The sequence below is a fragment of the Suncus etruscus genome, chromosome 2 (genome assembly GCF_024139225.1).
Source record: "Suncus etruscus isolate mSunEtr1 chromosome 2, mSunEtr1.pri.cur, whole genome shotgun sequence".
Taxonomy (NCBI): domain Eukaryota; kingdom Metazoa; phylum Chordata; class Mammalia; order Eulipotyphla; family Soricidae; genus Suncus; species Suncus etruscus.
The window spans coordinates 136,927,825-136,946,122 of record NC_064849.1 but is presented as its reverse complement, the minus strand read 5'-3'; the positions used below and the strand labels follow the sequence as shown (position 1 = coordinate 136,946,122).

The window sequence follows — 18,298 nt, the reverse complement described above, 5'->3', positions numbered from 1 at the left end:
ATTCAAAGTTCAATACTGCATTGATTCTCAAGTTCTTTTATTACTCACACTGTTAAAAATTGCTGTATTATTTTCCAAACTCCTTATCCATGTTTATATCTTTATTACAACAATTACTTTTACTTTAATTATCCACTTCACAATTCTTCTTCAACAAGGAAAGAACTATTTTATTTATCTGTCAACCAATGACACCTAAAAAAGTGCTCTGCGCATTGCAAGCCCTCTAGACACAAAAATTTACTGGGTGGCTGCGTGAAACAAAGGGCTAGATTTTACTTCATATTGCAAAATACCAAGAAAAAGAGTAGTATTATAAAGCATAGGCCAAAATTAGATCATTGCAGATTGAATACAAAAATTATTCTATTTCTTCATTTTAGAAAAATCAAGTAACAATGTGAAGAACATGGTCAAATATGTAACAAACATGCTCACATGTTTGAGGACATCTACAAAGAATCCTTTAAAACGTCCCTACAAACTTTAGGCACATACTTTGATTTTTATTAAATGTGGAAATCTATGATAGCATATCCAAAGGAATATCATAATAAGAGTTGTCTACTATTTGGTTGTTTAAAATAATTGTGTCATTACTCACACTGTTAATTATATTGTAAAAAGAAAACAAACCAGCTTTAATATGCAATTTTTGACCCTGTACCATATTACAGTAAAATGTTATTACATGTGCCATTTTAATATTTACAACAATTTACATTAAGATGTACTTCCTAATTTGATAGTCTCCTCCATATTCTATCTTTGGCTATACTACAACTGGGATTTAAATTTCTCTCTCTTAGCCTGAGACCTCCAATCACAAGTTATAATCTTGACTTCATCATCAAACAGATAATGCTTCATAAATATTCTTAAAACTGGGCTATTTAGGGCTGGAGTAATAGCACAATGGTAAAGCATTTGCCTTGCATGCAGCTGACCCGGGATAGATCCAGGTTCGATCCCCAGCATCCCATATGGTTTTCCAAGCCTGCCAGGAGTGACTGCTGAGTGCAGAGCCAGGAGTAACCCAAGCGAGGCCAGATCTGGCCCCAAACAAAAATAAACAACAAAAAAAACTGGGCTATTTAGTTTCTTTTTTTGGAATGGGAGTGTTGATAAAATAAAAGCTCAGGTAGTTCACATAATAAAGATATCAAAATAATAATTAGTTTTTGTAACTTGAAGAACAGAACTAAAATGTCTTTTATTTTTTAATGCAATATACTTTTGTTCTTTGAAAAAAAAGTTTGTAACAGACATACATAAATTTATCTTGTTGATATACAATTTAAAATGATCATATAAATCTTAAATATGAAAGTAATTCATTAAAATTTATACTTGATATACTGGTGTCAATGAAGAATGCAGAGTTACTTAGAAATATCTAAAGATTGAGAGAAGCAAACAAACAAACAAAAAACATTATTTAGGCTTCATTTATTGCTACATAATGGCTACTTCAAGGGTCTCCTGGCCTGTGGCTAATCTCTTAGAAGTGGTAAATATAGAGAAGGAAATATATAAGGAAAAATAATTCATGATACAAAAATATTACCAATTTATAAGTTATTAAGGATTTATAAAACACATACCAAATCACATTCTTGCTATAAAACAATATACTTAAATATAGAAGCACAAAATCTTGAAGCACCCACAATTTGTTTAAGAATGCCCATTTAATCTGGAAAAATCATGTATGTAATAATTTGAGAAAAAAAGGCAAAGTTCTGATTTTTAACTCAAGAGTTTATCTAACCATGGAGGTGAGTCCACACTCCAATTACACCAATTAATTATCTGTTCAGCCAAAGAGTCATTTAAGTCTAAGATCTGCAAATTGTTCTATGCCACTCACTGATAACATTTTTAACAAACTATAGAAACCAGTGCTCTAACTGGCATATATGTGAAACAGTATTTCCTTTATAAGGTTATATTGGACAAAATTTTTCATTAAAATCGTTCTTGGCATAAGGAGTATACCTACCTGAATGCAGACACTTTGGCTTAGTGTTTAAATAACAGAAAATATAAATTTCTCGTAGAAAAAAATGTTTTGTTTGTATGTTTTTTTTAGTATGTGCATTATGTGTAAAGCTTCAAAAACTGATTTCTTCAAATTTTTAGAGATTTAAATACTGTGTTAAAGATATTTTTTTCTATCTTAAAAGGAAAGATTTAGATGTTTCAAGCATCAAACATTACTTCTTAGCATTTGTGCATCTCAGCATTAAAGCTGGAGTTTTAACAAAGTGTTTAACATAAAACTCATGTCCTTTTACTAAAAAAGTTTTTCTATGATAAAAAATACCAACTCTATTTCTAATGGTAAGCTATTAGACCTAGAAGTTCCACCATGGATCACGGGAATCAGAGCATTATCAAGATCATTTAGATAATGTTGAGGAAGAAGCTGGCCTTCAGATCCTGCCTGAAATTCAACCTGAAAAAAAGATAAGAAAAAGAAACCCTTCAGTTCAGAGGACAAAGCAAACTACTTAGAACTACCATTCAATTTAAGCATAATAGGAAAATACATGATATTTTATTCATTGATTTTACAGTCTATGCTTTATCCATCTATTACATAAGTTATAGTTATCCCTCTCAAAGATAGAGAAATTAAAAAATAGGTACAAGGTACTTTATTTAGGTTTCCTCTCCAATGAACATATAAATACAGTGCAGGGGGCCGGAGAATAGCACAGCAGTAGGGCGTTTGCCTTAGACGCAGAAGGACGTGGTTCAAATACCGGCATCCCAGATGGTCCCCTGATCCTGCCAGGAGTGATTTCTGAGTATAGAGTCAGGAGTAAGCCCTGAGCACTGCCGGATGTGACCCAAAAACCAAAATAAAATAAATAAGTAAATAAATGCAGTGCAGGGCCAAAGTTCTAAATTATTATCAACTCATTACATTAAAAATTATTTAGTTTAAATACTTTGCATTTGTTGTAATTTTAACATCTGAATTAATGTTGCTGGGGAAAACTGCAACCATTTGAGCAATGCTATTTTCAATGAACATTAGATGCTTTCATAAAAGAATTTTTAGGGGCCGGAGTGATAGTACAGAGGTAGGGCATTTGCCTTGCATGCGGCTGACCCAGGATAGACAGGGGTTAGATCCCCGGTGTCCCATATGGTTCCCGAGCCAGGAGCAATTTCTGAGCGCATAACTGGGAATAACCATTGAGCATCACCAGGTGTGGCCCAAAAACCAAAAAGAATTTTGAATCCTGAGACAAAATTACAAATTTACAAAATTTTTCATTCCAGTTTAAAACCAGAGAGGGGAGATATCTTTCTGCAGTAGAGCTTTTGCACTCATTTATAAGGCACTGGGCTTGAGCAATCCCAGCACTCTTAAGCACCTCTCCAAGAGAAGCCCCCAAACTCCAAAATCAAACTAGGAGAACATCACATCATGGCTGAAGAAATGTAATCTTGACATTTTCCTTCTTGTACATTACCTATTGGGGTTCAATCCATATGATAGCATCCAGTGGTCCTCAAACTTAAACAGGGGGCCAGTTTACTGTCCCTCAGACTGTTGGAGGGCTGGACTATAGTAAAAAAAAAACAAAAAACTGAACAGATTCCTATGCACACCACATGTATCTTACCTTGAAGTGAAGAAACAAAATGGGAACAAATACAATATGTGGCCTGTGGGCCATAGTTTGAGGACCACTGGCACCATACGGTCCCCTGAGACTGCCAGAATAATTCCTGAGTACAGTGTCAAATGTAACTCCTGAGCACCACTGGGTATGGACCAAAAACAAAAATAAGAAAGAAATGTAACCCTTCGGCATATGAATCCGCTCATGTTTAGATTAACTACTCATAAGATGAATCTGATTTGGAATGTATTATTCTGGATATTATAGTTATAATACCAGATTATTATATCAGCTATGAACTGGAAATTCAGAGAAAAACTAATAGCTCTTACATATAAGATGATTGAGCATCACGGGATGTGGACCACCAGAAAACAAACAAAAAGTAGTAGGCAGGAGACTTTTCCAGAGTTATTAATATGTAGCTCTACTGTGTGCTATTTACACTATAGACTGGACACAGATTACAGTGTGAATGATACTCTCCCTAAATGCATAATGAGGTAATTCTGATATACATGCACTTTTAGACCTCTATGATTAAAAACAAAATGAGGGCCCAGAGAGATAGCACATCGGCGTTTGCCTTGCAAGCAGCCGATCCAGGACCAAAGGTGGTTGGTTCGAATCCCGGTGTCCCATATGGTCCCCCGTGCCTGCCAGGAGCTATTTCTGAGCAGACAGCCAGGAGTAACCCCTGAGCACCGCCGGGTATGGCCCAAAAACCAAAAACAAACAAACAAACAAACAAAAAACAAAAAAATTGAATATTGGGACAGGAGAGATGATTTTAAGAGCTGAGTACATGCTTTGCAAGTAGGAGGCCCAGATTTGGACCCTCCATCCCAGCTCTGTGTGATCCCCTCAGTACTGCCAGGAATAAGGCCTGAATACAGAAGCAGGAGCCCCCAATGAACCTCCAAAACAATAAGTAAAACCTAAAATCCTAAGAGTCTTGAACCTAGTCAGGATAAATAAATATAAAAATCTACTTATGAAGAAGGATTGTTGTGGAGTAGAAAATTCTAAGTACACTAAACTGTTGAGTTACTTTGGCCTACCAACTACTGCATTTGTAAACAGTTACATTAGAATCTAGCTAAGCTCATTAACATATAGTCTCAGGTTGTTTTCACATTCATAAAGGTAGTATGTGAATCCTGGTGAAAGATGTATAATATCTATTTTAATACCACAATACTTAAAATATGTACCACCTGTGGGGGATAATTTTTGGCACACACTGGTAGTTGTGAAGGTATAGTAACTCTGTATACCAAAAGAAGATATTAATAAACGGCAAAAAAAAAAATCAGTATTTTTTTCAAACAAAAATATTGCTTTTACTGAAAAAAGAAAAGAATAAAAGAACTTTTTGGTCTTTTATAAAAATTGTTTATTGGCCCTGTTGTAGAAATTATAGGAGAATATTATGAATAAGGTGTTGATATAAATTTGACTTCACATTTATTTTGAAATATAAGAGTAAATTAAAAATATCTTATAGGGGCTGGAGAGATAGCACAGAGGAAGGGGTTTGCCTTGCAAGCAGCCGAACCAGGATGAAGGGTGGTTCGAATCTTAGCATCCTTATGGTCCTTCATACCTGCCAGGAGCAATTTTTGAGCGCAGAGTCAAGAGTAACCCCTGAATGCCACCAGGTATGACCCAAAACCCAATAAATAAATAAATAAATAAAATATTATTTATTTTAATTTTGTTTTGTTATTGTTGCTGGGGGTTTGACAGTCATACCTGGCAGTAAAAAGGTATTGCTTCTGGCTCTGTGATCAGGGATCACTCCTGTAGGGCTGGGGATCAAATGTGGTGCCAGGGGATGAGAGGGAGGATTGGCCACATGCAAGGCTTTCACACCCTGTACAATCTCTTTAGCATCAATACATTCACTTTAAAATGATACAAAAGCATGTCTAACCATATCAGTATCGATGGAAACTCTGAGACCAATTTTATTCATCCCATTATCCTTTAGAGTTTTCAAGTGAGGGTACAGTGCAGCACTACAAGCCATGGCTATTTCTTTCGCAAACTGGTAAGGAGTTGGTGAAATGGGTAAATCTTGGTCCTTGAGAAAGTAGAACACCTAAAAAATATTTAATTAGAAAACAAAGCCAATTAAGACATAAAGTAGCTTTAAAACAAAACAACTGACAATGCCCCACAATTGCAGCCGCCATGTCAGCATTCAGACAGTTCCATAGATTCAATCTATTCAAGAGAAATGTGAACCAAGTTCTTTCCCTGCCAAAGCAATGTCAGCTGTACCCATTACCCACAACCAACACTTTGTCAATGGCCCTGATTCACCAGAGGTGACTCTGGCTCTTTGCAGTCACACCAATCTGATCAAAACTCTGGGTATGCTGGTATTTGGGTAAAAATCACAAGGACTTTTTTGTAGTGAGTACAACAAATCTTCCCCCAACCTCCTCATACTTCTAGAAGGCCTGGCAGCCAAATCCACATCTCACAAAAGCCTCAGTATCAGCAATAGTGCTGGGAATTCCTGGACTACATGGTCGGCCACATTTGCAGCTGCATGAAAACTCCAATTTTTTTTTAATACTGTCATCCCTGTAGGAACATGTCAACTGTATTTGTTTGCCAATGCGTATTTGAAGAAGTAACAAAATGATCAACTAGCAACAAAAGCTTAATAAACCTGGAAATGACTTAATGACCTCATTGTAAGATACAATAATTTTCACAAATTTTCTTGTAGCTGTACTTTTCTTTCTTTCTTTTTTCTTTGTTTTAGGGCCACACCTTGCAGCACTTAGGGATTGCTCCTGGCTCTGTACTCAGAATTTACTCCTGTCAGGCTCAGGGGACCAGAGAATCCTGGGGATTGAACCCAGGTCAACCATATGCAAGACAAACATCCTACCCTCTACCAGGGGTCCTCAAACTTTTTAAATAGGGGGCCAGTTCACTGTTCCTCAGACCATTGGAGGGTCTGACTATAGTAAAAACAAAACTTATGAACAAATTCTTATGCACACTGCATATATCATATTTTGCAATGAAGAAACAAAACAGATACAAATACAATATGTGGCCTGCGGGCCATAGTTTGAGGACCACTACGTATGCTATTACTCCAGACTCTTCCTTTTCTTCTTTTTTTACTAATTTAGTTCCCACTTACCTGTAAACAAATGTATTATGTCAACTCTGATACATGGTCCTTAAATAAATAAATTTACATATATATATATGCATATTTATAAAGAACAATTGCCAACATAGTAACATTGATGAAGGATACTCAGCATGTTTTTGCAGTGGTGAGGTACTAAATGTGTACATTAAGATCATAAACTTTACACTATTATAAACATTTTACTTTAACTACAATAACAAAATAAAAAGAAATGCAACAATTGCTATTTTCAGTTCAAGTTTTTTAAATGCTACTATCAGTTCTTATATGAGTAAGTTTAATGTAACTCTAGTCAATTTTATATTTTTACAATATAAAATATAAAATTTTTAGATTGTATTAAACTTTATATTTTTAAATTTCTTCTTGCTACCTTTTTGATAGGTAAGACAGAATTTTTATTTCAACGTAAGTCTCAAGAAATACATTAGTTAGATGCATACAATGTTAGAAATGTACAAATGAAAGCTTAGAAAATATGGGAGAACTTAGCTATTTTTGCCTAAATAATTAAAAATTTTAGTTAACCTATGGCAATGAAAGTAGGTGATTTTAAAAATTATAGTTAGTCTTAGGAAATTAAGAGTGAACTTGTAACAACGAGAGCCTGGTTAACTGAATTCAGAGAAGAGTACTAATATGTCAACTCTGTAAGATTATCATTCTATCAAGACACTGTTATAATGTTAAAGAAATAATACCTATATTTTTATAAACTTTATGTTTCTCTCTTGTACATGCATAAAGTCACAAAGGACACAAAACAAATTAATAATATTGAGGGTCAGAGTGATAGTACTGTATATAGGGTACTTACTAGCCTTGTACACAACCGACCTGAGTTCAATGCCCAGCATCCCACATGGTCCCCCACACCAGCCAGGAGCGTTTCCTTAATACAGAGTCAGAAGTAAACCCTGAGTACTGATGGGTGTGGCCCAAAAATAAAACAAAAAAAGTAATACTGAATGCTTGACCAGGATTTAGAATGTGGGGGAGCATGAATGTGAACAAAGAGATCAGGAATCTATAATTCTATCATTTTATATCCTCTTATTTAAAAAAATATGATTTACAAAATAGCTTTATGTGAATGGTTATAAATGGTTATAAATTTTTCTATAAAGTAACAAAAATGAAAACAACAATGTCAAATAATGTATTACTGTACAAAGGTGACAACGCTTTCAAAACTTAACTATTAGGGGGCTGGAGACATAGCACAGCAGTAGGGCATTTGCCTTGCAGGCAGCCAACACAGGACAGATCCCAGTTCGATTCTCAGCATCCCATATAGTCCCTGAGAATGCCAGGAGCTATTTCTGAGCATAGAGCCAGAGGTAACTCCTGAAGCAATGCCAGGTGTGACCCCAAAACAAAACATTAAAAAAAAACATAAAAAATAAAAAAAACTATTAGCAGTCAATACCACAATATAAAGGCCTGAAATAATACTATGGAATTCTAAATTTGGTGTATATAAAGTAATTGGCGGGGGGAGGCTGGAGAGACAGAGCACAGTGTTACGGCATTTGCCTTGCATGCAGCAGATCCAGGAGGGTGGTGGTTCAAATCCCGGCATTCCATATGGTCCCCCATGCCTGCCAGAAGTGATTTCAGAGCGCAGAGCCAGGAATAACCCAAGTACCGCTGGTTGTGACCCAAAAGCCAAAAGCCAAAGAAAGGGCAATTTGGGGTGGAAATATATGTGTCTTGTGGTACTATATAAAACCTGTAATAAGTTATACTGAAATACTTAGAGTACTTTGATATCTTCAAGCAAAAACCCCCCAATCTCCCCCAAAAGAAAATACAAAATACAAAACCACACCCAGGGGCTGGAGCAATGTAGGGCATTTATTTGCAAGAGGAGGGCCTGGTTTTGATCTCCTTTCCTGAGCCTGCCAGGAGTAATTTCTGATTGGAGAGCCAGGATTAAGTCTTGATTGAGCACTGCTGGGTGTAGCCCAAAACAAAAATAAAACCACACCCAAAGCATGTAAATAGAGAGAATCTTTACCAGTTACCTCAGTACACTTTACAGCCTTCTCATCTGTTTCAAAATCTGCATCCAGTTTTATTTTTTCACTTGGCAATCCTTGTAATGATTTTCCATCTACTGAACTAGTAACACTATGGAATAAAAAAAAAAATAAAGAGAATCACTTGTATAACAGAGCTTCTATAAAGTATTAAATTTGAACAAATGGAATAAAGAGAGAAATTATGAAATTATAAATTTAATGCAGCAGTAAAGTACCTCAATTATAAATAAAATAATTAAGTCTAGTTCATGTTCATTTGGTCATTTCTTGATTGTGTAGTAAATGATACTTATTTTTTCATATACCCAATTCAGACCTGAGTTTAAAATACCTTCATCTCCTAACAGAAAAGCTGCCTCATGAATTTCAAAAATTTTATTTTGGAGTCCTTCAGCATTAGCCCTCTTCTTCCTTCTTTGCTCCAGAACCCTTAGCCAATCTCCAAAAAAAGAAAAAAAAAGGTAACTGAAAGGAAAATGGAGTGGCAGTAATATTCAGTAAGTCTTTATTGAGTACCTTATAAATGCAATTATTTGCATTTAGAGTGAATCAATATAGTATACAATAATAAATATGCAAAGGGAATCCTTTACTTATTACACAAATATAAGTATCACATGACCCTGTCTTGCTTTTCTCAGCCTTGAAACCAAGCTTAGACTGCTACACAAAGAAACACATCTGAAAAAAACAGGCTATTCATTAACTAGAACATAAGCATTTAGAGTATAATTCTGTATTTGTCAAATACTTAGCTTTATTAACATTTTTAACTTTTCCTCCTCTATCAATTACATTTTAGTAACAAAAAACTCCTACCCTTTGTTTCCTTTTTCTTCACAATCTACCCAGCAGATATACACATATTCCCTCAGGTCTACAGCATCAACTTTCCCACATGTGATTTTAAAGTCTTTTTGTTCTCGTAGAGCTAGCCGTAAGCCCTCCATGGTCTCAGGAGTTATTTGTACCATTAAGCCATCTAAAAAAAAAAAATCAGAACAATGGTTACATTTCTTTAATTTTTTTTGTTTGTTTTCGGGCCACACCCAATGATGCTCAGGGGTTACTCCTGGCTATGCGCTCAGAAATCACACCTGGCTTGGGGGACCATATGGGATATCAGAGGATTGAACCGTGTTCTGTCCTAGGCTAGTGTGGGCAAGGCAGACGCCTTACGCTTATGCCACCGTTCTGGCCCTACATTTCTTTTAATTAAATATTAATATGAAGTCATAAAAAATGCTAGCAGAATGTACTCCATGCAGGAGAAATATTGTGATTGATTTGCAATGCCAGGGATCAAACTCAGGGCTTCATACATGTGAGGCATGCACTCAAACACCGAGATTCTACACTATGTTCTGCAGCCCGAGATACAGGGTTTAAATCAACTACTGAATTATTCTAGTAGTCTATCATTCTATTAGGAAAAAAAGAAAAATATTTCAGTTAAAGGTTCTTTTTATTTATTTATTTATTTATTTATTTGGTTTTTGGGTCACACCTGGGTATCACTCAGGGGTTACTCCTGGTTCTACACTCAGAAATCACTCCTGGCAGGCTCGGGGGACCATATGGGATGCCAGGATTTGAATCACCAACCTTCTGCATGCAAGGCAAACATTTTACCTCCATGCTATCTCTCCAGCCCCAAGGGTTCTTTTTATTTTTAACAACAAAAATAAAGATGATTATTTATGGCTATGATAAAATAACAGAACCAAACCAGTCTTTCATAATCACCAACCATTTGAAAAAACAACAACAAAACTAGACTAAAAGTAAAAGAAATGTAGTTTCTTTCAGCTTTTCTTTTAGGGCTGGTTTTGAGTCTGTAAAGTTTCTGAGCTGTTGTTTATCCATGAAGCCTTGGATACTTCCTTCAAACCTGAAAGTGAGTCTGGTTGGGTGCAATATTCTAGGTGAAGCATTCGTTTCATGAGTTTTGTCACTATATCCCACCACTGCTTTCTGATCTTTTTTTTTTTTTTTTCTTTTTTTGGTTTTTGGGCCACACCCGGTGGTGCTCAGGGGTTACTCCTGGCTGTCTGCTCAGAAATAGCTCCTGGCAGGCACGGGGGACCATATGGGACACTGGGATTTGAACCAACCACCTCTGGTCCTGGATTGGCTGCTTGCAAGGCAAACGCCGCTGTGCTATCTCTGCTATCTCTCCAGGCCCTGCCTTCTGATCTTGAGGGTTTCTTGTGACAGGTCTGCTGTAAATCTTAAGGATGCTCCTTTGAATGTAATTTCCCTTTTTGACCTTGCTGCTTTCAGTATTCTATCCCTATCTGTGGGATTTGTCTTCGTGACTAGGAAGAAAATTTAGTTCTGATACTAGGAAATAAAAAGTACAATATTGCAACCCCTAGAGGAAGACTCAAGACAAGAACCACAATTGCTCAGGCTCTCTGGAGAGGAATCATTCTTCACAATACCAAAAAAGTCTGAAAATATAAGGTAAAAAGTAAAAAATGTAATTGAATATTTCATAGTTCATCATCATAATGACAGCACCAAAAACTAAAGCTTACTTTCAGAAGGTAACATCTAGTGGCAGAGATCTAGACAAAAGGATTTCTGATCATTACTTCTATTTGGGAGTTCTAGTCAATACCAAAAAGAAAGAAAAAACAAATAAACAAAAAAACAAGGGTTACAAAGAAACAAAACTGCCACTATTTATCCTCTAATTAGCTACACAGAAAAACTCTATAAAGTTTGTATTATAGAAAAGGTGGGTAGGGAGCTTTCTTTGCACATGTCTGACTCAGGTTTAATTCCCAGCATCCCAAATAGTCCCCTGAATGCCAGGGGATAATTCTTGAATGCAGAGGTGTAAATAACCCCTGAGCATTGGTGGTATGTTCCTCCAAAAACAAACAAACAAGTAAATAAAAGATTCTACAGTTAAATTATTCTGAATTCTCATTCTCATTTTGTTTTATTTTTTTCTTTTGGCCACATCTGACAGTGCTCAGAGCTTATTCCTGGAGGTTCGGAAGACTATATAGGATCAAACTTAGGTAAATTACAAGTGCCTACCCTCTGTGCTATTGCTCCGTCACCTCTCATTCTCATTTCTAAATTCTCAGCAGTGTAGTTAATTATAGTTCATACTCTGCTGGTGAATGTGGTATGTGATAAGATACCGTATGCCTGAAACTTCATTAGAAACTGTATTTTATATCATAATGCCTCATAAAAAGAAAAAAAGCCAGAAATAAACTTCCACATATCAGCAACAACAAAAAAAAATATTAAGGATACTTTATATCAGGAATAAAATTGATAAACAGAAATAAAGCAAGAAAAGTGCAAGTCCTACACAAAAAAAAAATGTATGAAGACATTAATCTTACCTAAATAAATTGAAGGTAACCAAAGTAAAGGAGAGGATTTTGTTTGTTTTGTTTGCTTGGGGACCACACCTGGCAGCTCTTAGGGTTTCTTCTGGCTCTGCACTCAGAAATTACTCCTGGCAGGTTTGGGGGACCATATGGGATACCCTACCCATTGTGCTATCACTCTGGCCCTAATGTAAAAGAGCACTGAAAATGGAAAAGATACTAATCTTCTCAAAATTAAACTAGTGATTTACTATGACTCCAATAAAAATTCCAATGTTTCTTTTAAAAATTCCTAAATTAACCTGGAAAATCAAAGGGGTTAGAGTAGTCAGAGAATTACTAAAAATAAAATTATTTTATTAGAGATTTATATATTTATTAGAGATTATTAATTAGAGAACTACTAAAAACAAACAATAAAGGCATATGGGGCCAGAAAAATGTGCTTGCCTTGCACATGCCCAATCATGGGTTTGATCCTTGGCATTCCATACATTCCCCTGAACCCACCAGGAGTGATCTCTGAGCACAGAGCCAGGAGTAAGCACTGGGCACAGCTAGTTGTAGCCCAAAATAAAAGCAAAAAAGTAACAAAGCAAACAATCAAAACTAAAAAAAACCATCAAAGGACTGAAGAGATAGTCCAGTCACACTTGCCTTGCAACCCTAACTGTATACTGACTGCAACCCAGCAGATCCAAACTGCTAAGTATGCCTTAAAGGCCACCAAGTACTGCTAGTTCCTTGTGACTAATAACAGAACATGATTAGATATGGGCAACTTATCATACAATCTTTTAGAAAAAAACACTATTAGTTTTGAAATGATAAAGGTAGGGCCAGAGAGCTAACACAACCCGTAAGGCATTTGCCTTGCATGTGGCTGACCAGGGTTTGATTCCCAGCATCCCTTATGGTCCCCAAAGCCTGCCAGGAGTAATTTCTTTTTTTTTTAAATATATTTTAAACTTTATTTATTGATTCACTGATTGATTTGATTGGTTTCTGGACCACACCCAGTGGAGCTCAGGAGTCCTCCTGGCTCTGCACTCAGAAATCGGCTGGCAGGCCATTGGGTGCCGGAAATCAAACTGAGTTCCTCCCGGGTTGGCCGCATGCAAAGCAAATGCCCTACCACTGTGCTATCTTTCTGTTTCTGACCCCACCAGGAGTAATTTCTGAGTGCACAACCAGGAATAACTCCTGAGCACTGTCACTTGTGGCCTAAAAACCAAAAAAAAAAAAAAAAAAAAATTGAGTTATAGCTTTAGACAATGACATACATACATTCCAAAGATATATGTTATATGAAAACTATACATTTCATTTCTCAAAAAACTAGAAATTGAGGGGCCGGAGTGGTGGTGTGAAGCGGTAAGGGTTTGCCTTCCCGACGCTAGCCTAGGACGAACCATGGTTTGATCCCCTGGCATAAAATATGGTCCCCAAGTCAGGAGTGATTTCCTGAGCGTCACAGGGTTTTCCCCCTCCAAAAAAAAAAAACCCTAGAAATTAAGTTTCCATATATTCCAGTAAGACTACTCCTAGGAATAGACTCGAACCCAAAAAACACAATACAAAAAAATCCTCTGCTTTCTTATGTTCATTTCAAAACTATATATAATAGCCAGAACCTGGAAACAACCCAAGTGCCCTCAAACAGATGAGTGACTAAGAAACTGTGGTATATCTACACAATGTAATATTACAGAGCTATTAGAAAAATGAAGTCATAAAATTTGCTTATGTGTAGATGGATATGGAGAGGATTATGATAAATAAAATAAGTCAGAGGATCACAATCCTCTGAAAGAATGATCACAATCGTTTGTGGGATATAAGAAAAAAAGGATAGTATGAGAATAATATCCAAAGACAACAGAGATGAAGGCCAAGGTCATTCAGGATAGGAAGATCGCCACAAGTAGTACAGCAGTGCAATTAGGATGGAGAAGGGACCACTAAGAACAATAATAGTTGGTAATGACTATGCTGGACAAGAACTGGATGCTAATAGTGCAAACTAGTGTCTAAAAGGAAAATGGGGGGGGGGCTAATAAAAAGACATAGAGAGAGATGAGAGAGAGAAAGTAAAATGTCTACCCCATATGTAGTCAGAGGGAGGATGGGAGGGAATCTGGGGACATTGGTGGTGGGAAATGTACATGGGTAAAGGGTGGTGAATATAGAAAGACTGAAACTCAATCATGAAAACTTCGTTACCATGGTGTTTAAATGAAAGGGAAAAAAACTATATATTTCATACTCAGGTGAAGAACGATACATATCACTTTAATAAATTTCCCACGCAAAAAAATAAACAAAGTATTGTTTAGCCCATGTTTATAAAGAATAAAAAATGTATGTGAGAATGAAAACACAGTTGTTTTTTTTTTTTTTTTTGGTATTTGGGTCACACCCAGCAGTGCTCAGGGGTTACTCCTGGCTGTCTGCTCAGAAATAGCTCCTGGCAGGCACGGGGGACCATATGGGACACCGGGATTCAAACCAACCACCTTTAGTCCTGGATCGGCTGCTTGCAAGACAAACGCCGCTGTGCTATCTCTCCGGGCCCGAAAACACAGTTTTTTTAGCTTCATTGTCAACTCTTAAGAAAGTGAGAAGAAAAATGCATAGATGTAAATATTAGTTATGATCTAGTTTTTTGAGTGACAACTTCACAAGTTTGCTGCACAATGCCTATAACAAAAGAATATTATTTTATAAATATAAACTCTTAATGTAAATGGAAAACACCTTTATGACAATATCAAGGATGAAAGACTTACCTTCAACTATGTTGGACTTAGCAAGAAATCCTGAAGATGTTTTTAGACTCCCATTGAATACCACAAAACTTGCACCTGTCACTGTTAAAAAATAAAAATCAAAAAAGTTTATTGATTTCTGGCTTTTTTTAAAGCATTATAATTTAAAGTACTGCTTTCATTATGTTTAAACCTATCTTAAAATGTGAACAGTATCTGTTCATCATGCAGTGTATAACATAGCACATTTAAAAGAACTTAGTGCCATGTCCAAATTACTTACATTACAAAATCAAAACAAAAATATTCCCTACAGATAATTTAATGTTTGTATCTAATAATATATGGGTATTATACTATTTTAAATGTTTGTGATAGGCTGGAGAGATAGTGTCGCATTAATGTGCTTGGCTTGCTGGTGGTTGACCCTAATTTTATCTGCAACGCCATAATATGGTCTCCAAGCACTGAGAGGAATGATTCCTACACATAGAGCCATGAATAAACCATGAAACCTCTAGGTGGGACCTCAACCAAAAAACAAAAATAATATAAAATGTTTGTATCAATGTTAGCAAGTGTGGGAAATAAAGTAAAAATAAAAATCCACTACTGAAGGAACAAAAAAATCAACATTTTCTATGGAGGATTTCATAAAGAATATGCAAGAAATGGTTTATATTGCTTTGGCTGCCTGTGATGCAGGGAAGGACAGCTTGGAGGTCAAGGTATAAAAAGAAATTCTTCACTATAAATATCTTCATACATTTTTCCTCTTATAATTTTTTTTTTTTTTTTTTGGTTTTTGGGTCACACCTGGCGGCACTCAGGGGTTATTCCTGGCTCTGCGCTCAAAAATCGTTCTTGGCAGGCATGGGGGACCATATGGGATGCCGGGATTCAAACCACTCTCCATCCTGGATTGGCTGCATACAAGGCAAACACCCTACTGCTGTGCTATCACTCCAGCCCCAACCTCTTACAACTTTTTAAAACTTATTTTCTATGTTTATTACAAATAAGTATATAATCAAAGAAAGCACTTAATTGGTAGCCAGAAAGTCACGAAGCTATTTAGAATAATGTATCAAATTTATGGAATATTTATTTCCATTTAACTTTTTTTTTGCTAAGGCCTCTATTTTGAGGGATTAATAATTACAGATGTCACTGGGGACATTCAACTGAAATAGAGCAGTTACTAGTAACACAAACTACTCATGTTCTCTTTATTATTATGGGGAAGGGGGTAGTTTAGAGGCCACAGTCAGCAATAGTCAGGAGCTACTCCCAGCTCAATGCAGGGTATAGCTCCCAGTAGTGCTCAAGGGACCATGTGAGAACCAGGATCAGCTGTACAAAAGGTAGATACTGTATTTCTTGTTTCATCTCTCCAGACCCAACTTATTGTTTTTATAACCCTAATTACTTACAGTTTTATAAACCACTTATATGTTCCTTGTTCTATTTCAAGAGAAGCTTAAGTAGAGAACAAAAACAAAACTCGGGAGCCAGAGTGATAGTACAACAAGCAGGGTGATTGCCTTCATTGAGGTGAACTGGGTTTGGTTCCCAACACTCTGTGGTCAGTTCACCCAAGCCTGTCAAGGCCAGAGCCAGAAGCAAGCCCTAAACACTGCTTGATATGACCTCTACACACACACACCCTCAAAAAAAACCCAACGTCATCAACCTCATCCCATAAAGAAATTTAAGTCATCCATTTCCCACTCTGCAGTATAAACTAAACCTGAGAATATAAACATGAATCACAAATAAATTTTATGTCTCTAACCATAGACAGTCCAAAAAAAAAGTAACAGAGCAGAAGCATTTTAAAATGCTTGTATAGCAACAATTTAAAGCATCAATAAATAAGTTACATATATATGAGATATATAGTTATCCACTTTGAAAGAAATCCTATTTTTTTGTGACATGTCAATACTAGGAACCATCTCTCACCTTCCCTAGAATGGCCAGTAGCACTGTTGACCTGTGTTTGATAACCTCCATCATTCTGTATACAGACAAGATGAGAATCTGCTTCTGTACTAAAACTAGCTCCAATGCTAATAACATACTCATTGGAAGAAATTATTACTTTCATTACCTGAAAAAATAAAATACCATTCATTTAGAAACTTTTAAGATTTTATGCCTATAGTACAGTAATTCAAAGAGCACTATTTCTGATCAGCTTCATAATTATTAAGCTTTCAACTGTCTAGATACTCCCAAAGACTACAAAGGGGTTAAAAACATAGAAAGTGGGGGCCAGAGTGGTGGTGGTACAAGTAGTAAGGCATCTGCCTTACCCGTGCTAGTCTAGGACGAACCGCAGTTTGATCCCTTTGTGTCCCATATGGTCCTCCAAGCTAGGACGATTTCTGAGTGCATAGCCAGGAGTAACCCCTGAGCATCACCGGGTGTGGCCCAAAACAAAAACAAAAACAAACAAAACAAAATCAAACAAACAAAAAATAAACCCAAAAGCCATAGAAAGTGGGAAAGGCACTTACTTGCCTTGCACGAGGCCAAACTGGGATTTCAAACAGGGTTCCATCCTCAGAACCCTATACTAACCCCCAAATCAGCTAGAAGTGATTCCTAGGCAAAGGTAGGAATAAAACTTGAGCATTTATGAGTTTGGTCCCAAAATAAGGATAACAAAAAGAATAGATAAAAAAGTTTTAAGATGAAAGCACCTCAATAACTAGATAACTAAAAGCAATAAAAGAGATTTAATATACAACTAAAAAAAGAACAATCCATTAAAAAATACAAATAGCTAAAGTTTTCAGTGATAGCACAGCAACAGGGCATTTGCCTTGCATGCAGCCAACCCAGGTTTGATTCCTGGCATACCATATGGCTGTACCATATGGCTCTTCAAGTTTGACAAGAGTAATTTTTGAGTGAAGAGCCAAGAGTAATCCTGAAGTACAGCTGTGTATGGTCCCAAAACAAGCAAACAAAAAAAGTTTTCAACAGTATCACTTTAAATTTATTACATTAGATTCAAAGTAAAACAGATTGTATGTAAACAGAATGATTGAAAAAAATTAACAAGCTCTAATAAAATATAATGTCTGATAAATACCTTCAAAAATTTTTAAAAAAGCAGAAACCAAGGATGTAGCTCAGTGATAAGGGATGTACTTTACATGTTATGAGGCCCTGGGTTTGATTTCTAGCAATACAAAAAACAATTTGTTTTGGGTCACACTCAGCAATACTCAGGGCTCAGCAGTGCTTAGGACTTGCTCCTCACTCTGCACTGAGGGATCACTCCTCGTGGTTG

General features: G+C 36.3%; 1 protein-coding gene across 1 annotated transcript in view; it reads right to left on the bottom strand.

Moving 5' to 3' along the window:
• Nucleotides 1-1,350: 1,350 nt before the first annotated feature.
• Nucleotides 1,351-18,298, bottom strand: part of ZFYVE16 (zinc finger FYVE-type containing 16) — a 55,674-nt gene continuing 38,726 nt past the window's right edge. The window contains exons 13-18 of the mRNA XM_049766038.1: nt 16,960-17,107; nt 15,016-15,096; nt 9,690-9,852; nt 8,853-8,958; nt 5,578-5,745; nt 1,351-2,458 (exon numbers count right to left, since the gene is read on the bottom strand). Coding sequence (XP_049621995.1) covers nt 2,297-2,458; nt 5,578-5,745; nt 8,853-8,958; nt 9,690-9,852; nt 15,016-15,096; nt 16,960-17,107 — 828 coding nt within the window. The 3' untranslated portion in view covers nt 1,351-2,296. The remainder of the gene's footprint in view (nt 2,459-5,577; nt 5,746-8,852; nt 8,959-9,689; nt 9,853-15,015; nt 15,097-16,959; nt 17,108-18,298) is intronic.